At 37.8% G+C, this 23,519-nt stretch overlaps 1 protein-coding gene across 17 annotated transcripts in view; it reads left to right on the top strand.

Moving 5' to 3' along the window:
• The window catches only part of PTPRK (protein tyrosine phosphatase receptor type K), a 412,420-nt gene that overhangs the window by 129,998 nt on the left and 258,903 nt on the right, over nt 1–23,519 (top strand). For all 17 annotated transcript variants that reach the window (XM_068938244.1, XM_068938243.1, XM_068938238.1 and 14 more), the window contains exon 3: nt 6,590–6,861. In XM_068938244.1, coding sequence (XP_068794345.1) covers nt 6,590–6,861 — 272 coding nt within the window. The remainder of the gene's footprint in view (nt 1–6,589; nt 6,862–23,519) is intronic.

Here is a 23,519-nt window from a genome sequence, read left to right as displayed (position 1 = left end):
TTCAGGTGGAGCAGATCATTCACTAAAAGAAGCGTTTTTTAATTTAATTTTATTTTTAATCCTGAGGAGCATAATTATCTGGAATATATTGGACTTATTCACTGAATTCTTTTATGTGTAAATATGTGTAAACAGAGTGTGTGGGAAGTGTACATTTTCTATGAATTAATATAAAAGCTTATGAACTTTTGTATTCAGTCTGTTTACAGTTTCAAATCTGTTTCTGTATTTCAATGTCACTTCATTGCCCATTGTCACTCAAAGGTTGCCTGATGCCTAATTGGGGACTATAATGTTATATATCAGTTCATAAAAAATGAAATAAAAAGGTCGTGTAGTCCTGAGCCTCAAAATAGTACACTTACGTATGTGTTTGACATGAGGTGAAACGAGATCCCTTCTTTTGACTCCATGGGGAAGACTCTTTTCACCTGTTTTTTTTCTTTCCTTTTCCCTGTGAATCTATTTAAGCATCTTCATTATTACTCCCTATTGCAGTGGAAATATATAACCTTTTTTCCATCAGCAGACTGCAAAGTTGAATCCAGTTCTGTACCCATAAATCTAGTTGCATATGAAATTTAGAACTTCCTAACTATCATGTTCACCTGAAGGTGACATAATAATGTCATAATAATTGAAGGAGCACAGTAGTGGGCAGAGGAGTTACCACCGAGTATCCTCTAAATGGTGGTGGTTTAATAGTACGTGTTTGAAGGGAAGAGAATTTACAGGAGTTGAAGACCAGACTGCTGAAAATTACAAGTTTAACACTTCACAAAGAAGTGTATTTTTTCAGGGAGCAAGAAATTGGGAGCAAATAATTTGATCAGGAAACTGATCTGCCACATTGGTACGTTACAGCAGGCATATTTTATTTAAGGATACTTTCTGGTCTTAGCCTGATTTCTTACCTGCAATTAACTATTGGATGATAAAAAAAGCTTAGTTTTCAGTGGGGGATAAAAATTACAGCTTTCCTCAATTAATTAGTTAAGGAATGAATTTATTCTAAAATAATCTGCGCTGGCCAGTGAGCTAGGACATCGAGGTCAATTATTATCAAAGCAGATTAAACATAATGAAAGGAATGAGATATATACAGCTATATTTAATAATATGACTAAGAAATAGTCTGTTATCCCTCATTCCATATCTATGTAGATGCCTTTTAGAGAGTTAACGATTAAGGTTTAAATGGTATAGTGAACATGCATCAAATCTCCCTGCAACTGAGGTGCTGGAGGTGAATTCTCGGCGTGAGCTCACCAAAAGTTGAGGGAGCAGTATTTAACTATTTCATAACGTGATGCTTCTGTTCTGTGCAAGAGAATTGTACTGACCTTTTTGTTGTTATTACATCAGTAATATTAGGGGCTATTAACTGGCAAATAAAAAGGAGAAACTTCAGTGAAGAAAAGCAAAAATGAGAGGATGGAGTTTGCTACGGAGAAATATTAAAAATATGTATAAACAGGAAAAATAAGAGAAAGTTTGATGTGGGAAAGAAAACTTTCTGTGTACATTCTAAAGAATGTAAACTCCATGGATGGAAAAGACTCTTGGGAATTACTGAAAGGAGGGTGAAGCAACATAAATGTCAGACTACATATTTCGAGGAAAATGTTACTGATGAGTCATGATAAATTTTCTAATTGTACTACTGTCAGAGTAGCTGAAGTCGTCTCTCTTGGGCATTGGGAGAATAGGCAGAGGAAGAAGTAGGAGCCATGGCTCTTTGCCCACGTGTAAATGACGACTTTGAATATTTTGCACCTCTTATTTCTTACAGCATCCTCCAAAGATGAAATCCCTCCTTGTAGGAGATGAATTCTGACTTGTAGGAAGAAAAAAAGAACTTGATTTTTCATGCTCAGTTTCTGTGCCTTCATTGTACAAAATGTGTTATTTTTTAATATTGTTTTGATTTTTAGCGAGGCTACTCACTTGCATTGACTTGCTTTTTGTAAAATCCTAGTGGAAATAGAGCACTGATCAGTTGGTATTTGGTTCTCTCCCCCTCGTCCCCTTTTCTTATCTGTAAGGGATGTAGGTGCAGATAATGTTTTACTTCTGCTTGTGCCTGACCTGATAAGGCAACATGATGGTAAAAATCACAGAGCCTGTCTCCGCTATTTAAGAAAATAGGTATTATATGTAGTGCCTAACTGAAGTTATATAGCAGTAGCTAACTGCTAATGTTTACCTTTTTGGCAGTGAAGACAGCCAAATTTCGTTAATGAAAACGTACAACATTCTAAATACTTAGCTCTAACAGCTGCCCTAAATTCTCCCTGAGAATCTCAAGTAGTGTTTGTTTAATCTTAGGGATTAATAAGCATGTGAACATCTCCCTTGCTTATACTTAGCATTTCTGCCAAGTTTAATAATGTCATATTGCCTAACTTGTGATCTGCTGTCCTCTCGTTATTTCTCTCTGTTTTAATGTTGAATATCTGGGTAATCGTTCCCTGTTGTTTAAAGTCGCTTTCTGAAGTATGCTTACCACCTCTTGCTTTTGTACCTTGCCAATACTACTCCTAAAAATATTCCAGGTTGTTGGTTAGCTCTGCTAAGCGGCCTGTTGGCTGTTTTGTCATCCCTTTGTTACACGCAGGTCTCAACTGAAAGCTTTTGACTTGATAATAATACGTTATTGTGGACTTGTTTCCTGTGACTATGATTTTTGTATGCAGTTATGTCTATTTTTCATAATGCATACATAACTATAAAGGTTACCTGCCAATTTGCATGGTCAGCTGAGCATTACATTACAGTTCTGTTGTATGCAAGAACAGGTCAGATGTTTACCTGACCTCACCTGGGGTTTCTGTACGCTTCTGCATGGACACTGAGTGTAGGTTATCTCTGAAAATCTTTTTCTTAATATTCCATAATTTGACATTTATTTGGGTAGTGTTATATAGATGGCTTTCTATCGTATGTCAACAGAGTTCTCATATTCTGTAGCTAATTACATAATTTTAAGAAAAATCTTGTGGTACTGGTTTTATTTAGGGCTTTTACTTCATATCTAATAACTTTTATGAAATGCATGGGGTGCTTTGATATGTAAAATGGGCTTTTGCCTATAATTCTGTGAGTGCTTCTTTTCATGGGCATGTATGACTTTTTTTTTTTTTTTCTCAATTGAACCATGCATATGAATAAAGCTTAGAAAAGCCTAAACAAACCACATTGTGGCTTTATAAAAGCCTTGTCTGATATTAGGCGTTAACTTTCAAAATTTAGAATTTTATAGTTTGCTCTCATAAACGCTATGCTACCTGAGTTTTCACTAGACTTCTAATTATAAAACTTGTATTTGGAACACAATTACTTCTGTAATTTCTATTTGTGTTAATGTAGCCTCTTTTATTTTAATGCATTTCATGGGAATTTGTGTTACATCCATCTTACTACTATATATTATTTGTAATACTGAAGGTAGTGTTTAAAAAAAAAAAACAAACCGTGAAGAATATCTAGGACCTAAGTTTTACCATAGACAGTAAAGAGTAACATATTACAGACATGTATAGATGGGGGGGGGGAACTTTCACTCCCATTTTAATACATAACATGCCTTTACAAAAAAAGAACACCTTTCTTATAAAAGATTTAAGAAGATATTTTCTGTGTTTTCCAAAGATATACATTTGATGTATAGTTTCCTTTGGCATTGGTTTCTGATTTTCTTGGAGTAGGTAGAGGGCTGAGGAAGGATTGAGGTTGTGCACATTCACGGGATATAGCCTATTAAAAAGTTTAAAAAGGGAGGAGAGGGGAAGTAGTTTGCAAAATGCTGAACAGATGCTTTGGCTTTGTGACAAATGGTTTATGAATGCTGTCTGGAGCATTTCATGAAATGCTGTAGGACTAACATATGTAGACAGATATTATGCAAATTTACTCTTAAGAGTTTTTAAATGCTGAAAAATGAGGTTGAAAAAGTAGAGTCCTATTAAATGTGTTGATATGCTGAAAAATGTATGTTGTTGGAGCTTCCAAAGGCTATGCAGATTATTTTAGTATAGGAGCAAGATCTTAAAATATTTTTGGTTTATTTAGTGTTGTTTGATCTGTGAATTTCTTTTCCTCCTAATATTTTTATCTCAAGATTAATTGAAAGAAACAAAATTCAAAAATTTTGCCAAATTCAATTCTTCCATACTGCTCCTTCCCTTCCCCACCTGACCCCCTCCAGAATAAGTTGGAGGGTTTATCTGCTTCCCAGCCTTAACTTTAAAAATGTTAGGATACATACATACATACATACATACATATATATATATAAAATTTTAGGGAAAAATCGTTGCTTTTTGTCTGTTCCTTGAAAGCCGTTGCAAGGTAAATTTAACAAAGGCTAAGAGGAAGTGTAGACGGCTAAGGAGAATCTGGGCTCTTGTTGTGGAAAGCAGCCTTTGTAACGTTTCACTGAGCCTTTTCTAACTCTCATGTAGAAAATAAAAATTGCCAACATATAACTTCCCCCACCTCAAATGTACAGTATTTTTTTGCAAAGTTGTGAAAATGTTGTTGTGCTACTCATGAAAAACCAGGTGCTTATGATAGAGACTATAAACAAGCCTATAACTAGGTTTGTTCTAGAGTCAAGGGTCATAATAGCTGCGCGCCAGTGAATATGGTTTAGAGATACTTTTTTGAAGAGCTCATGTGCAATTATCAATTGATTTTTTTTTTTTGACCATAATCATTAACGACTCCTAATAACAGCAAACCTAAATAGCATACTACAATTCTTTTGTGTCTTTGTAAATGAATGTTAATAACGAAGAGATGGTGATTAGCAACTCGTACAGTGCCAGATTCTCTTTAAAAAAAAAAAAAAATCCAGTAATGGATTCTGTGCGGCTATCTAAATATTAACTAGGTGCTTATGTTGGATAATAGTTTTCTTTAAAGCCTTTTTATTTTTATTTCAAGATTAATATGAAGAGAAGATACCAGCACTGTACCTCTATACAAATTTGATTTCATTCTGTAGTATTGCCTGCTCTCTCTTCTGTTAGAAATTTTTTAGTATAGCATTGCTTTACATGCCAGTAACTTGCTATGTCACATAAATACTTAAATAGAGGTAGATTTGTTCTTTTTTTTTTTTTTTAAATTCCGTATACTGAAATGTTAATTTGTTTCGAACAACTACTTGTCAACAATCTTGGCTGCTGATACCTCCAGTGGATTTTCAAAATGGTTAATACAACTGCTTAGGATGTATTAGAACACAAGATTTCCTTGGTGCATAGAAATCAAAAGATGAAATTCCACATGCATAAAAGTAATAAATCATACAAATACACACTTCAAAGAAGGTATTCCATCAATAATATGCTCATTCATACTACTGTAGGATCACTCATTTGGACAAGTGTCCACAAATGTGATTTTTAAAAAAACTTAGTTCAACTGTTGAACTTTCATTTGAATTTCTGTAGTTTTGATGGATGTCATCGGCTGCGCTTCGCAGGAGAAAGGGTCCTGTGTGCTCTTTATGACTGGAAGTTGAAGCAAAACTTGTCAATGTGAAGGTCTGGAGTCATTAGGAGAGAGAGAATATAATTCTGGGTTAGGAAATTTTCCTGTGGCCAAGGTTAGAATTGTGTACTGTATTGGATTTTATGTTGGCTGACTGTAAAGTTTCGCCTGACGCTGGATACTCTTGGTTTGTTCATTGATATTCTGGTAGTAGGGAGTTGCTGCTCTTAAAGTGAAGCTGGTATGGGGCTAGGAGACAGTAAAATAGGCAGGCAGTCCTTTATTTACTGCCTGTTCTACAGGCAGCAAGGCAAACACTTTTAGCATTATGTCCTGTACCACCTTTTCCGACTTCTGATTTTCACTTCTGCCAGTACAGCTAGACATGCTCAGCCTTTTCTGTCTTCTGTTTACTTGTAAAATAAATTTACAACATGGAGCTCTTTCCAGCTGCTATCCCCTTCTCTTCCCTCAAACCCACTGGCAAGTGGAGCAACAAACCCAACTTTTCAGGACTTCTGATGTGGCTCTCACACCAAGTGAGTTCTTTGTTTCTATTGCTAACATACCAAAATTCAAGCCTGCTTCTTTTTCTGGGTAATGTTGTACAATGTCTTGTAAAGCAGTACTGAGGAATATTATTCCTTATTTCTCATTTACAGGACACTGGTGGAGCCAGATAGGAGATTTTTGGCCTTGGTGTTCTCGCAATAACGATGATTCCTTGCTCCTGCAATTGCTTCTACTCAGTCCCTCTGTAGTCTTATTCCTCGTGAATCTGATGCTAAGATAGGAGCCAGGAGCGTTTGTAGGCAGAAGTAGAAAGGGTCTTCAGAGATATGTGATGTCTTCTATATATATCACTGTTGTCTATATATCATCTCCTGTAATATCACTTCAGTGGCATTGTAGGCATTTTAGAGCCTGCTGGATTTCCTGCTACTTCTTGCTATTGAATTTTATTTGTGATTTTGGAATATGAAGTTCATCAAACCCACATATACCATCCTTTACACGGTGAACGGTCTATTGCCTGGCATTTATCTTTTCTTGACGACTGTTTTGTTTTTTCTCCCCTTCTCCCTTTTAGGGTCATACATGATCGTGATTTCCTCAGACCATGACCCTGGAGAAAAGACTCGACTCCAGCTTCCTACAATGAAGGAAAATGATACTCACTGTATCGATTTCAGCTACCTTTTGTATAGCAAGAACGGAGCAAACCCGGGAACGCTGAACATTCTCGTCCGAGTGAACAAAGGGCCGCTGGCTAATCCCATCTGGAACGTCACCGGCTCCACTGGCAAAGACTGGCTTCGAGCAGAGCTGGCTGTCAGCACTTTCTGGCCAAATGAGTATCAGGTAAGCCTGTGACAATTCTCCCCTCTTTATAATGTTAACAGCTAGGTCCTAAACAGTTGTTTGCGTTCGTGTTGGTCTCTTCTCTTAGAATATTTTTCAAGTGCCCTTAAAAAAAAAAAACAACAAAAAAAACCCTCTGTTCTGTTGGGAATGAATACTTTTTTGGGGATGGGCATTTCTTAAATGAAGTAATTGTTCAAAGATATCTGTTATTCTATAATAGAAAAAGTGACCGAGAAAAGAGCATCATTAAAAGAAATTGTAAGGTTAAAGTACAGCAACGTCAAAAATGATAAACTCCAAGAAAGAAATTACCTCTGCAAGTGTAATTTGTACCTGTCTTCCTTCCTCTTTTGGATATGACTGTGTTACTGTATCTAATTACGTGACTGTAAATTGTGGGGTTTTTTTCCCTGTGACATTTGCTTCATTTGCTGTGCAGGCGGAATGGCGCTCACCTAATGAGCAGCTGCTCGGGATGCGCGGTGGTTTTTTTTTGCTTATTTGTTCACTATGGGACAAAACCACCTGCAGCGTAGGGCTGTTGTTTAGCGAGCGAAGTCGTCTTGTTATTACTAGATGTTGTTATTTGATTTGTTTGATTAACCTGAGAGAGTACCTGCAGCTGTTTCACTCAGTGGGTATTTGATGTGAAGGATGAATCTCATACACAGGCATTTCTGTCCTGGTGTGCAAGGAGGGGAAGAGTTGTATTAGGTGTGCTTAGTATAAACTGCTAAATCATGAGGTGTTATCTCATAATTGCATGGAGCGCTTACAGGCCCACGTCTTTAAGGATGCTTCAGGTCATTAGTGCTCTTGCAAACAGTTTGGATGTCTGGACTGATTCTCAAATGAAGCAAAATGGCCTCTTTAGTAATGATTTTCTCGAATTAGGGATATTGTAGGCATGTTTCTTAAAATACCCAGTCTCAGGTTCTTCACAATTGCCCGCCATCAAAATAATCTCCATTTAAAAAAAACTAACACAAGCGCCGTTGCTGGCTATCTTACTTGTAAGGTAAAACCTGTTACTTTTTAGCATTTTAAAATTTTTCTTTAGTTTTCGTTTTTCTGTTTTATAATATTTTTATTTATAGAGGAATTTAAATTCCCAGTGACATTGAAACTATGTGAAATTTGATTTAAAGATCTGAAACCTGATTTCATAAAGCTTCCTTCTGAGGAGGTGTTTTATTAACCCTTTTCTGTTACTAGAAGGTAGCTTTTGGTGTGCTAAAAAAAAGAAAAAAATCTGGTGCCTTTTATAGCAGTCTAGTAGTAATCACGTAGAGCAGTATTATATGCAGTAAATCAGGTTTCTGCTGACAGATGGCCAGGCTTGACAATGAGATTGGTGGTTGGGGCCTTATCTTAGCAACATGGCCATTTTTCACTTACGTTATAGACTTCACATTATCTGTCTCCAGACTGTACTTAAACTCGTTCTTTTCCTTGCTCAGTCCTCCAGCAGAATATTAAAATCGTATTGTACAGCTGATTTTTAAATTAAAAACAAATCTGGAGTAGAGTGGGATACTTGTTGGTGCAAACTGTTGTCATTTGTATACAACTTACAGTTGTTTTTATAAGCAGGAGGGAAAATAGGCACGCTGTTTGTGCATGTCTGTGTGTTTGCTCAGGGTTGATATTTTTCTGGTCCCAAGTGGTCCTTTGAGGCCTTAGAGTTAACATAGCTCTTTATGTGGTGGTGGTGGTGGTGGTGGTTTTCCTCTTCTCCTTATTGTTAGTTTTGAGTTGAGTTATTCTGCTGCATGGAAGTCTTCATTTTTCTCATAGACTGTCTTTGTTATAGCATTTTAGCTTGTAGTTTTGTCACTTTTTGAGCTACCTGTTGGTCTGTGAGTTTAACAAGCAGTGAAGGAAAATAAGCAACAATTTTTAAAACAAGGTAAAAGATATTCTTGTGCTAAAACTGAAAAGGATATCTGCCCATACAAGCAAGATAGTTTCTGCTAGAGATCATTGAGGAGCAAAGCTGTTTGCGCACGCTTTATTAACCGGGTCAGCTTCCGTACAATTTCCTTTGTTTTTAAGTGAGGGAAGAGGACAGAGATTTCAAAGGGGTGAATGTCACGGGTTATGTTCTAAGGAAGTCCCCTATGGCGAGTTGGAAGTTAGCAGGATGACTGCATTAATAATGTTAATATAGGGCTGCACCTAGGTTAATTAGCTCCTAGAAAGCATTTCTGTACTCTGCTGTGCCGGTCTGGCTTTATTGCCTCCTGTTCAAAGCTAGCATGGTGTTTTTGCATGTTACTCCATTCCCTCACAGAGATGCAGCTTATGCGTTTTGGGTTGGAGTGAATATTTCCTCTTACTTAGGGGAATATTTTTAAAATAATCCATCTATTTTGCCTTTAACTATATTCTCTGGAGTGATCTTTTCTGGCAAAATGTAGTAACGTTTTTTGTAATAGCTTTACTGGATCAACCTGAACTTTGATTTAACTTTGTAACCTGTCTCTGATAGTAGATAGCAGTGGAAGCTCATGGAAGAGTTTGTGAACAGACCAAACTCACTGAGGCTTCCCCAGAATACTCTCCCAGCCTTGAGCCAATTTGTGGTTCAAGAAATTTGAGCTCAACAACGGAGGGTAGTGCCTCTATATACCTTGCTTCTGTTTAGTGCAGTTGCTTTTTGCACTGGTGCAAGAAGCTTCAGGTAGCTGCAGTCTACGTATTAACTACGCATTCGACCTGTTCCCATGGGGGGTTTCTTCAGCACGGGGCCTGTAATTCTTCTGCTGTCATATTTTGTACTTGGGGAGTTTCTGTAGTCCTGTAATGGTACGATCTGCCTTCTCTCTCCTGCTCGCAGGATATCTGCATCTTTTATCTGTTTATTTAACATGTGAGTGAACTGTCCAGGAAAAGCATTTAGTTAGAGAATCTCTTGGGACTGAAGACATGATTTGATTTTGATCCTTGTTAGTTCTGGGATCTTACTTGATCGTTCTATTGGAAATATGCCACCTTTGACCTGCCCAAAGTCTACTTTAAAGGAAAAATATTTCGGATTTTTATTGTTTAAACTTTGTGGGAGTTTTGTCTCTCTTTATTGTCTCTATTCGTTACTACTGTAAGTCATTAGTTTAACGAAGATGTTTATTCTTTTCTGGATTCATTGTTTTGTCTGATGCTCCAGTTCATTTCCTTGAGTTCTCTCCTGCTTTATCTCTCTTTTTTTTTTGAGGGGGATACTATTTTCTAGAAGTCCCTCATTTCTTCTTTTTTTTGTGTGTGATTTCCCCCCCCCCCCCCAAACAAATTCGTTTTGCTCCCATAGGGCTGCATAGTTCTGAAATCATTGTTAAATCTCCACCTATGAAGTCCACGCTTTGCAACGTGAGCTGTGGACTTTGGGGTTTTGGTTTTATATTACATCTTTCTGATTTATATAATCTTTGATCAGAAATTAGTAAAGAAAATGCTTAACTTGGAGCCACAAATAGCAAACTTGTTAAAAATGAATTATTTCCTTTCTTCATGCATCTTTAAAACTTAATTATACCAGAATTTTGCTCTATAATTTCATTAAGAGGCTGGCTAAGATATGCGCTTGATTGGAGTGAGGGTTATACTTGGAAGTGTAACCTACTAGCAACTAAAAATACCAATATACACTAAGTAGCCTTCCCGAAGTGATGAAAGAACTTCTAATGATGCATTACCGTTGATAAAGTGCAGGAGAACTCTAGAGAGCCAAGTGATCATGTTGCTGAATTGTGATCCTGATTTGGATGATCAATCTGTTCTTTATTTTAATATTGATTATTTGTAGTATTTGTAAAAACTTAAATAGCTTAGAGATCCTGGAGAGTTATTTTCCTTTATGATCTTGAAAGGTCTTGAAACTATAGTAGGATTAGAATGAGACGTTGGCAAATTGATTGAAGATTCACTAATGGTATATACATTGGGGCCAAATGCCAGGTAAGGGAAGAAACGGATTTTCTGTGAAATACAAAAACTGATTGCCTTTTTGGATGTAGTAGAATCAGATCACTTGGTTCAGTCTACACTTGCAGTGGTATGAGGCTGTGAACAAGTGGCACATGGAAAAGATTGAGAAAGCAGGGAATTTCATTTGATTTAGTCAGCTTGTGCAGTTAAAGAAGGGAAAGCAGTGAATGAAATGCTAGTAGAAAGTAAGAACAATGTGCAGCCTGTGCAAACTATAGAGAACCATCTTGTATGCCAACTAGAAAGAGTACACAATATTCACAAACCTACCAAAAAATACCCCAAAAGAAAAAATCAAGCACACCCCCCCCCAACCTCCCATTTCCTATGTATAAGATAGTTCTTCTTCATTCTATGAGATATTGAAGTCTTGAAATATGTGGAATAAAGAAAGTGCAAAGAGAAAGTTCTTGAAAAACTGAAGCATTCCAAGCAATTAATATTTTCAAAGGATTTTATTGAAAATATTAATAATGGAATACAGAAAGTGACTTAATATATTATCAGAAGATGCTACATGAATAAAACATGTAAATAGTGTAATTTCGTTGACTTAAGGGAAAAGAATTGAACACAGAACGTCTTATGCTTGACATTTTTAAGAAACACTTACAGGTAGCCAGTCGGTTTGAAGTTAAAATTTACCCTAAGTCTTAGATGTTAAGTTGTGTGAAAGTCAAAGTTTTGTTGTGGGAACCTCAGGACGAACAAGAGTTCAGTGCCAGAGGAGTGAGAGCTGTAGGCATGTGTGAGGGAAATGCTGAAGTAGGCTAAGATTCTTCAGCCTGCAAAAATACAGAGTTTAGGGGAATATGGTAAAGGTATGCAAAAACCCATGGGTAGGATGAAGAGGAGGGATAGCAATTCACTGTTGACATCCTCTTTGAACACAAGAATTGGGGACCAGAAGGTGAGGCTGGTGGTGACCAGACTGAAAAGAAACAACAGCAGGAGGCTCTTGCAGAAAGAGGTAGGTGTGCAAAAGCCTGTGTCACAAGTGGCTGTTGTGAATGCCAGAAGAGTAAATGGGTTCAAGGAGACACTGGGCAAGTTTTTGGAAGAGATCTATTGGAAATTAGTAACGAGTCAGACAAGCGCAGGAAGTCCCACTAGGCTGAAAGGCATAGCTGGAGATGTGAAGACTACTTTGGGGGGTGAGAAAGTATTGTGTATTCTTGCCCTGTTCTTGCCTTTCCACAGGGATTTTCTTATGATCGCTGTTAAGGAGTGGATATTGAGCTAAGCAGATCTTTGGCCTGAACCTCTAGGCTATTAAGTTTACACAAAGAGCGAAGACACTTTTTTCAGAGGGTGGAGGTGGCCGCACTTGAAGGATGTATGTGTCTGTAATCACTAATAAGAATCTACATTACCGTTTGGCAAGTGGATGCTTGCTTAATTTGTCTCCATATTCCTAGGCAGAATAGATGTTATTTTTATGTTCTGTGGTTACCTAGCCCAGTCTGATCTTACTCGGTGAAAGTCTTTGTTCTGGCTGTGAAAATAAAAAGTCATTTCTACTGCCGTGACCTGTCCCATGCCCGTTTCTTTTGGCTCTTTTTTCCCCTTGTTATTGCCTTTCAATCTAACTTGGACTAACAGACTTTAATGAAAGAGGCTTAATTTGTAAATTCTCATAAAAAAGTCTACAACAGTCTATGAGCATTGCAACCTATTCCCTGTCATTCTAGATTCTTGAGATATAGAGTTAGTCTTTTTACTTTTATTTTATAAAGCTCCTCATCCAGTGGTGTTTTTGTCTATGACTTGAGAGTCTAGGTATTACTAAAGATTTATAGTGTGCCAGCTGAACAGTGTTTTAAAAGGAATCAGCAACAGCCGTGCTGTTATTTTGAAGTACTGCTTGCTGCATTAGCAGTGTTTATACAAGAGTAGATTAGATTTTAAAATTGAAATTCCAGAATCATTGTGATGGACACCATTAAATATCTGTATCGACTGGGTTTCACTCTTGAGAAATCTTTTGCAAAGTTTTCATGAGGAAGTGAAAGTACTAATCTGAGAGGCAGTCGGATGGAAAATAATCTCTCAGTAGGAATGCCATAATGAGCAAGTATTAGATAGAGATACAGGCATAGCAATCGGAGAAAAGGGAAAAGTCAGCTTTGTTGGCATAAGTAAAAGGAGTTCCATTTAAGATGATGGATGATATATTAACTGAGCTTGCGCTACCAGAGCCATTGGTGGGAGAAGAAAACCAAGGTATTAAGGTACGAAGAAATTCCTCAAATAACGTGTTTTATCTTTTTCCCTTAACTGTTGTCGGTATCCAGACCTTTAAATTTGGAGATTTGCATATTACTTTAAGGATTTTATACATTATCTCTTGTATAACTTCTAGAAAGAGTGTTTATTAAGCCATGTCAGTGCCATTATCAATTAGATAAAATACCATGCATTCCATCTGTGGCCCTTATTTACTTTTCAACTGTGTTCGAATTTGTGGGGAGCTGTTTTTGAGACGTGCAGTTTACATCATTTGGTCATATTTGTACATGCTTTTCACCTTCCACCCTTAGGATCATCAGAATGACTCTGAGCATGGGTTGCTTCATTCATAAAGTCACTTCAGGTGAATCTGTACCTTGATGGTTTCTTCCAGTTTCTAAGTATTCTAACAAATAGAAGATTAATCAGAACTATTCTTTTGGTGAATGACTAGAATTTTTTCGAGCAGAGATTAAAAGAATGGTTTAGTAAAATGAGATTGTCGATCCATTAAAGCTGGTCAACTTTATAATGAAAGAAAACAGCGTTAATATTTATAAATCTGAGATGATAGTTTTTGTTCTTAAACCTGCAGCAACTTGTTTGATAAGTAGTATAAGTCAATGAAATGCTTTTTGTACAGGTGCATAATTTGCTGGTGTTCCTTTTTTTGCATAATTCCTTTGAGAAATCTTCTTGGCTCTTAAGAATTTAAGATGACTGACTATAACTTATTTTCTTCCTAGTTCGTCAGTACGCTATGCAATGGCTTCTGCATCTGTTTTTTTTTTTTAACGTTGAAGCTTTCATCAGTAAAAAGCATGTTTAACCATTTTAGCATTTTATCACTACTGTAATACTAATGCAAAATTGGACCCCTTTAGAATTATAACCAAATATGAACACAGTTATTTTCTTTTCAGAAATGCTTTGTAAACCACTAAGTGTTCTCCTGACTGTTACTTGCTAGATAATGCTTAATCAAAAACCTTTTTTTTCTTTACACAGTTTATCAAAGACTAGCTCCAAAAAATGCTTTTTTGTAATGAACTTTCTTGCTGCTTTTCAAAGGCTTGTTAATACAAACAAAGCATCTTCTTATTTAAGTGTTAGGATACACATAAAAATGTGCAAGCATATCCATCGTATTTCTGGCTTACTTATGAGTTGTTTATCAATTTGGTGAGGACAAAGAAAGATTAAGTTCCAGCAGAGTGATTACCAGCAACATTTTAATAATTTAGTTCTGTAGATCACAAAGCACTTAACGCTCTCAAAGAATTTTTACAAATAAAGTCAATCTCCTTCCAGTCTTCAAACTGGAGAACGAGTGCACACAGTGAAAGTGAACATTACCCAGACAAGCACATCCCATCCACGGTTGGGATGCCACTCTCCAGGTTTGCAGTTGCACCATAAATGTTGGAGGTATCATGGAAGCCATTTCTAAATCTTTTTTTCTTAGGAATTACAATGCTGGTTTTAGCTGTTTGTTCAGGTTTGTGGTGTAATTTCAGAAATATCTGTTCTGCTGGCTAGCCACAGCAAGTTTCATTTCATCCTGGGATAGTTGATTGGTAAGCGTAGGACGGAGCTGAGGGATAGGGGCTGATGCTGGTCGGGGAGAAAAGAGCTGGTGGAGGTATGTGGTCTCCTCCCCCCTACTTTTTCAGAATGTTTTTAGTTATCAGCATGTAAGAACTTTTATGTTGTCATATGAAGATGCAAATCGTAACTTTCCTAGCTTGGTAGGTTTAACTTGCTTAGCCTGTACTGGAGATACTTGCTTTGCTTTTCGGCATGCAAAAGGGAAAATCTGAGAATTCAGTATCAAAGAATGTTTACAATTAAAAAGAAAAAAGCAGGGGATATTGTTTAGCAAATGCAACCTGTCAAACTTGTCTAAATCTGTTCCCCAAAATGTAGTTCTCCATCATAAGCAAAGAAGGCTCTGTCTCCACAAAATGCTGAAAATTCCACTCCAGTAGGCAGAAGAAGAAATTAGTTTAGTCTGCTTACTTTTTGTAAGCTAAGGAATCTGAACAATAATGTAGTTGCTCTGTCCTTAGTCCTGTCCTGAAGAAAGAGTGAACATACAGAATTTTAAAGCCAGTGTTGTTATATGTCTAAAAAGGCCTATGTTAGCAACTTAGCTCTTCACAAAATAGCACACTTAACTGAAGTTTACTCCTTCCCTTTTCTTTTTCCTTTGAGTTTTTCAGAGTTGTCTCTTTCACTGCTTTGCTTTCTGTTATATTATAATTTGTGGGTAGCTTTCTTTTGTTGCACTGTGCTCTGACTTTCTTCTGCTAACTATATCATCTAACTTCTTAAAACTAGTGTAGAATGTCTTATTTTAAGCACTGGAGCATTGTGAGAAATTGTATGGCTGTACATATAAGACATAGAGTTCTTTCTTTTTCCTATGAATAACCCACCTTCCAGGAAGTTGATGAGTATTTTGACGTTTTTCACTGTTCCCTCCAAGATAGTGAATATCTTCATGGCAAGGTGACCAAAATTTAGTAGATGGCTCTCAAGGCAATGAAGGACGTTAATGTACTGGATCAATGAATGCCTTAAAATAATTATCGTAATTATCGTAAAGTCCTAGATGGAGAACTGGCTGCCTATAAACGTGTGAAGACTGACTTTGAGATAAACGTGTCGTGCTTTTAGCCAGTGCTTAAGTTCTGATGAAATACGTGGCTTTAACCTCAGTGCTTTTCCAGAAAACATTCCACTCATCAGCAAGGTGGTATGCAAATTTTATTTTAACCTTGATTACAAAGATTATGAAAAGTCTGTAGCACTCCCCTCCCTGTTACATGGAGGGATCTGTCAAGCAGTCAAGTATGAAATACACTATTGCTAATCAGCTACCTTCAAGGGCCTGATTCAGTTTTTCAGAATTACAAAATTAACTTAAATCATGATGTGTAAATAAATAGGTTTTGGACGGCTCTTTTCGTCAAGAGTTTTATTTTTTAGGATTTTTGTCTATGCTTTGGAGGTGTAAACACTTGTTACATGAGAAGCTCAAATTTTGTCATCTTTTTAACAGCTTTTTGCAAGATTCTGTCCCTTTCTAAGAAAAATCGTGAATATCACACTGTTAGGGGGAGCTGGCAATGATATACTCTCCCACCTCGCTGCTCTTAAAATACATTTTTATTCACATGAAAAGTGAAATGAATGAAAGAAGGTTATGGCAGAAATCAGTGATATATATGCTTGAAGCAGGTGATTAAGGGAAAGCATAAACTGATATTACTTTTTTTCATTATACAGGTTCTGAAAAGGTTCGAAGTAATAAATTGTGCTCTGTTGGGGATTTCCAGGCTACCCAGAAGTGAAAATAAATAAAAGAAAAATTATGAAGTGCAATATTGAATCTGTATCAAAAGTCTCATTAAAGTCTTTGAGGTTCAAAAACTGGTGCCCCATCACCTCCAAATTTATGTACCTGAAACAGTCAGTGACAGCAAAACTTGGACTTAAAAGCCTGAATTAACCAATGGTAAGATGTATTGTTAGGTAACTTTTTCTGTAAAACATCGTACGCTTCTAGGTGTCTAGATTTTTTTTTTTTCCCTAATGATACCTGTGTTGAAAATAAAAATTGAGAGTTATGAAGTCACATATCATTTTTTGTCCTTTTTCTGCCTTTCATTATTTAGAGCAAGGTGAAATTCTCTAGAGGAAACTTGTTTTCAGTTTATAGCATGGTGTGCACAATGTGTTTTGGGTTTTTTTGCAATATTTTCTGTGCTAGATAGTGAACAAGCCTGGGGCTAGGAGTGAAGTCCAAAAGATTTTTTTTTTCCGTCCAAAGTAGTAGCTAATAGGAATCCCTTGTTGACTGGTGTTACGACCTCTTCACAGCGAAATAAATGCCTCATATTTTTTTAATTCTCTCTGCCCTGTATGTACCTCTGTTCTTTAGTTTAGACTTTGTTTGAGGTGACATTGACAGACCAACTGAGATCGTTGCTCAGAAGGAAAAATTATTCAAAATTCAAGCGGGGCGGGGGGGAAAGTGTATACGTTCCTTTGCACTTTGCAATTGATTATTCAAGGTTGCTGTATGAAAAACAGGAGAAAAACAAAACAAAGCAAAAAACTGTAGAGTTGAATTTTCACCTTTTCCAAAAGGTGCTACAGAGGAGTTTAAAGAGCCCTCTCTCCCCCCTGGCTTGCCCCTTCACCCCGTCTCTTGCCCCTCTTCTGTGCAGCCCAGCAGATGCTGCTCTGGACTCAAAGCCAGGAACTCTTGAACTGTAGCCTTTATGGGCATACTATTTTTTTCTAGGAGAAATCAGTCTTACTCTCAGTCAGTTGTGCGTCTGCTTCGCTAATTTTTTTAGGTCTTTATATGCAACTCTTGGAAGGTTTCAAGAGTCACTGTAAAATGGGTCAGAGTGGGTTACTCCAGCAAAGTATGCTGGTGAGCCAGATGAAACCCTGTGCAACCCTGTAAGTCAGTCTACCTTTTTTCCTGGCTTCGTGTGGTCTCAGGATCTACTGGAGTCTTGTGCATGTGGTCCCATGAGACTTTTTCAGATATCATTCACTTTTTGGGATGTGATTGTGCAGCTGGAAACCTATTCTGTTTTAAGGTTTACAGACACTTACTGTGATTTCATGGATGGACACATCAGGGTTACTGCTTCTCTGCCTGTTTCTCACCTGGGTCCTGATGAACAGAAGCCAAAACAGTAGCTCTTCCCTAGCATTGAGCTGGGACAATTTATTAATATTTGTCAACTGCAAGGCAGAGCAAAGAAATATTGTCGATTCTGGTGGAGGAGTCAGGTTTTGCAGTGCTCTCTGCTAATGCAGAATAGAGGAATTTATGGTTGTGGCGCTGTCAGGTCACTTCTGCAATTGCTTGCAGTGTGACTGTTGTTGTCTTTAGTAGGGGTTCTGTGTTGTTCCTATGTGAGTAAGGTTTAGAAATCTCATAACATCGATTTTTAATTTTAAGTCATCAGCTTTTTGGTGGGGAGAACAAAATTGACAATTATGGCAAAATGTAGACATTGCTGTGCTTGGCAGGCAATGAATTTGTCTCGCAGACTCTGCACTTTTCAGTAGGTGTTGTCTGTTGAAAGGAGAAAATAATTTTTGTCAATTCTCTTTTCTTGAACAGAACAAATTAATTTTGTTTTTATTGTGCTGTATAGATGTGCACTGAGACTGAAATTTCAATGCCACAACATTTTAGCTCTTCAAGTACAGCAGATACAAGGTTGTCACCTGGAGGTAGTAGAGGTTTTCTACTGTTTAAGGAGTAAAACCATTTGCAAGCAAGCAAAGCATGTTTGTTCAATCTGAATGACTTTATGATAAGCCTTCCTTTTTAGAAAAGCAAAAAAAGTCTTGTAAGGCTAGCCTTCCCTGTGCAATTTTGAAGTACTAGAAGAAGAGTCAAGCGTTAGGGATTTTGTGCTGGCACAAAGGGCGTTCTTGAACTTTAAAGTAGAATGAAAAAGGTTTTGTAACTTAGTGGAGGTGTTGGTTTATGGGGTTCTCTTCCTATCCGACTGCCTTTTGAGGAAGGGAGAAGAATTGGACAAAGACTGGGCCAGACTGAGCAGCAGTTTTCTGGACGATTTGCATGCTAGCGTAAGTCTAGCTTGCTGTGCAAACAACAGAAGAGAAAAGAGAAAGGCATGAGGGAGTTTATGGTATCCTTCAGCTGCCAAACTTCAGCAACAAAATACTTATATCTAGAGCATGTCTGGTGGCTGCCCTTTGAGCATATACTGTGCTTATGTCCTGTGGCAGGTTTGATGATTAATTGACTTGGCTGGACTTGATTAACTTCAGAATAGGTTATTTCCTATCTTTAAATAGTAATACTGGTGCTTTTAGTCATTAAAGTCTGATGCCAAACAGCAGCAGTGAAGAAGCTTGGGATTTCATCTGAAAACGTTTAAAAAACAAAATCAGCACACCAAAAAAAAAAAAGGTGTCTCAATAGCTTTGTGGACTTCAAGGCAGGAATGAAGATAATCTTTTCTTTGGTGTTTTTTTTTTTTTCTTTCTTTTTGTGAAGTTAAAGGCATGCATGGTTACGCGCACACTGTCTCACCTGTGCGCACCCTCATTACTTTACCTCTTGTTTTCTCTGCCATGGTTTTGTATGTGAATAGACCAATAAAATGAGGACAGTAGTGTAGGATTGTATAATAATCCTGTAAAAGATGACTAAGGTGAAATTTTTAACCTTCACAAAAGGAATTAGGAAAAAGTTACAACTTACAAAAGTCGTTTGGTTTTGTTTTGTTGTTTTTGCATCGTTACTTTTCTTTGTCTGTCTGTATGGCTGATTGGCTGGTTGTTTTTTAGAGGTTTTGTGATTTAAAAAAAAATTGTTAGTCGCAGTTAGCGATTGCCATATTGACCTTCAATGATGTGAAGTTTGGCGCTTCTCTGATTCCCTACAGTTCAGTCACTGTGCCTCATCTCCGGACAGGCAGCCAAGGAGCACTATAGTCCTCCCTTAATTTCAGCATTGCTGGGCCCTGCAGAAGGATAGGGAGGGCAGCAGCACCCTTGCTTCCCTCTCCATCAGCAGGCATGGATGCAGACAGTGAGAACTGCAAAGCTGGTGCCTCTCTCCCCCTTCCCAGGCACCCGCCAGCTTCTGCCCTGGGAAAAGGGCTGGGGGAGAAGAGTGCCCGTCTTCCCGCTGCACTGGCCCGGGTCTCTTCCCTTCTGTAATCGCACATTTCCAGGGTGGTATGTGGTCTTCTCCTTTGGCAGAACACATATGCGATGCCTTTTACACAGCGCTTGTATTTGTAAAGAACAAACCCAGACAACATGAGGTTCCTTAAAAATAGAGGGAGGGAAGGAAAGGTCCATTTTTTTTCTGCAGTGATAAAGCAGAGGGATGACAAGTACCTGTTACCATGTTTGTAGTGTTAATTTTTTATATAAATGCTAAAAACAGGCTAACAATCTATTGTTCAGTTTTCCACTGATGTTAATGAGGGAAGTATGAAGTTACTGTGTCAATCAACAATTTCTCTTACACATCGATTTAATTCTGAAGCTATTTTGTAATATATTGTAAACTCTAAGTTTATCAATGTGTCAGTGTTTTCTTTTTTTTTTTTTAACATGGGTTAAAATGGCAAGCAGCTTGCAATATATTGGAGTCAGATTTGTATGTTACAAAATAATACTTTTTTTGTAAGATGTTAGATCTTGACAGCAGGCAAATTGTATTTTGTGCAGGTTAACGTTTAGAAATCACAGAACAGAGTTGGAATTTGCTTGGCTGGCATATTTCTGTTTTAATCAAAAATGGCAAATGCCAGATCTGGTGATGGGTCTGCATGTAGACGCATGTATGTGTCTGCATGTATATGCTTTTTGCTTTTGTATTTTAATGATAAAAGAATAAGCCTTAAAGTAAAACATCATCTTTTGCTTGTGGACTGGACTGTGAGAGGCTTAACACCATATCTATTTGAACAACGAAAGGGAACGAAGTTGAACTACGGTTGTCTTGTTTTTTCCTTAAGGAGCCGCAAAATCAGATGTACTTATCTTTTTATAGCAGTGAATTCAGTCTGGATTACGTTGCTCAAGTGTTGATTTATTACTAACTTGCCCAAAGCATAACATGTGGAATAACTAATATATTTCAAAAAGCTATGTGGCTCTTTCAGTTTTATTTCTGTCTCTATTAAGGAGTCATACAGAAATAGAACATGGCATGCATTTCAATATATTGTTTGTTTATGTATGTTCGATAAATATTGTATAGTGCTTTGAAGGAGAAAAATGTGTTAAGTGGATGTTCTGTCACAACAAGAAAGTTAAACTAGACACAATTTCTCTGGCTGCAGCTTTATAGAATCATCAGTTAGGTTCAGTATATTTGATTGAAGAACTGCCCCAAAGCTAGTAATCTTTTTTTCTTTTTCAAAATTTGAACAGTTTATGCTTTCAGCAAATTTTTCATTTTACTGAAGTTTACTTTTTTTAAAAATTTCTATCAAGGGTACTGTATGTGGTAAAACAATATTGAAAAATGTGCTTGCTTCAAGACCTTGTTGACCTGCGCTTATATGAAGCGGAGAAGTTGTTAAAATACAGATGATGTAGAGTTTCCCCTCTTGACGTTACAGAGTGTTTTCTTTTGAGCATATGTATTTCTTGCTTGTTCTCAAAATGGAATGGCAACATTAATAGTATAAACATTAAGCGTAGAGGTTTCTTCCTTTATGAATCTGAAAATTTCAATGTAATACAAGTGCAGATGCTTTTTATAATCCCATTGAGAGTTATAATTTTGCTCAAAGTAAAGGTATGATTAAAGTGAGTGATTTTCCCAATTTAATTAGATTCTTAATAATATTGGGTACACTGGATGACCATTTTTAAATCCACAATAATTTTGCTACAGTAAGACTACTACTATAGCATTAAAACCAGTTCTGCAAGTGCTATGTGTGGTTAAGATTGCAAAGCAGTTTCTGTTCTGCGGAACTCCTCAAAGTTGATGGAAACCACATGTTGGTAACTTTATTTAACGGACATCATTTGACTAACGCTCATTTCAAATCCTTTTACTTTCGCAATAGTCTTTCCTAAGTTTGAGAAAAATACTTTGGATTGGGCCAGGATGGAGGTAAAGCAAAAGACATTAAAAATAAATTAATAGGGTGTAGTTTCACAGATACTTCTTGGTGGCAGTGCCAATATAAGCAGTTTCAGTTGTCTTCTCCCTGCTTATGATTTGTTCCTGCTTTTATGCTACCCTCTTCCTTGTGCCAGTTAAAGCACTTGTGGGGTTTTTAGGTGAACAGGAGTAGGGATCTACTTTTTTTTTTAATTTTTACTCTTTTGGCAAGATCAGCTCCCTGATGTGTTTCACTGTGCAGCTGCCTAGGTGCTGGTGCAATGCACAAGGAAGGGGATGGCACCTAGAAGTCGCTGCAGGTGCTGGCTGCCTATGTTCGCAAAGCTACGACTGCCTCCAAACACCTGACTGCAATGCAGTGATTTGGGTGAGCCACGGACCGGCTCGCGCTGCCCTGCCGTGCTCCGGCCTCTTCCCCTTGGTGCACTTTGGCTTCTTTCCGGGGCAGATTCTCTTCCAAACTAACCAAGCAGCAAGAGTGCAAACGTGTTTTATGCCAGATGAGCGCATTGATGGGGTGCATTGGAAAGTATAATGGTTTCCTGAATGAGTGCAAGAGAGGAGCAGGGTTAGGGGTCCGGGGGTGGGGGGGAAGGAGAGTGAGCAGTTTGGTTAAGGGTGGAGGGGGCTGCAGCACTGCTGAGCCAATAGGGTAGCTCTCCTGTATCTTTGACACCCCAGCCCACGTTTGCTTAACCAGAGCTACGGCAAAGCTACCCAAGACTTGTAACTTGACATCCTTAGCAATTTGCACTAAAACAAAAGGCTTTATTTCCCTTCCAGATTTGAGAGGTTCTTTTCTCAGGTGTGGTTTTTAGAAAAGCTTATGCTAGTACTGTTTAGAGGCTGCACTCTCCAAGATTAGTTCAGGCAGGTCTCCGGTCGTCTTGTTGAGGGGAGGGAATTTTCTAAACCTGAAACAAATGCACACTGCTCTAGGGCTTTTTCTCAGAAATCTGCAGCCAGACGCAGAAGTGATAAATCGCGGGAAGGGCTCTGAACGTGCATGGCAGCAGAGTGCAAAGTGCGGGCACCAGACACCTCGTCCAGCGTCAGTGCTGCGCTCGGAGCTTTGTCAGCGGTCACGAAGCTAATGGCCGATTCCATCCTCTCCGCTGGCAAAGCCATGAGGAGGCAAAGTGCTGGACCGTGGCCTGATCTGAGATGCTCGTAATCATAAACCGAGAGAGAGGAGGTGTTGGTGCGGCTTGTTAACCTCCTAGCCGCGCTCAACGCTGTGCAGAAAAGTTGGTATGAGATACAGTTCAGCACTCAAACGTTCAATGGGAAGTGAGAAGAAAGGGAGGGTTATTAGCAGAGATTATTAGCTGCCGAAGTGGTAACAACCAGAAGATGAAGGCAGTGAGTACAGGGAGGACAAAAGAAAATTGTCGCTTAAGCTGCAACTTAAGCTGAGATAGCAGTAATAGGGAGCAGGCCTTTTTGGAGGCAGTTTTTAATGGCCAGTTAAATTTCCTCCTAGAGCGCTGGTCGCTACAATAAGTGAATGTATAAATACGTTTAAGGCCTATTTAAAAATATATTCTGGGGGTAAATTGTTAATAATTAGATTTCAGAAAATATATAGCAAAATAACAGTAAAACCCACTTTCTTAAGTGTTGTCAGTGTGCTTAATGTGTTTATTTGCCTAAAGTATGAATTTGACATTAAGGTGTTTCAAATCATACATAAAAATTTTGATCAAATCTAGTTTGGATAAAAAATGGGAAGCAGGCTAATTTCACATTGTATAAATTAGAAGCTTTGTAATTTGAATAT

This window comes from Struthio camelus, chromosome 3 (assembly GCF_040807025.1).
Source record: "Struthio camelus isolate bStrCam1 chromosome 3, bStrCam1.hap1, whole genome shotgun sequence".
Taxonomy (NCBI): Eukaryota; Metazoa; Chordata; class Aves; order Struthioniformes; family Struthionidae; genus Struthio; species Struthio camelus.
The sequence above is the reverse complement of the archived record's forward strand: the minus strand, read 5'-3'. Positions and strand labels throughout refer to the sequence as shown.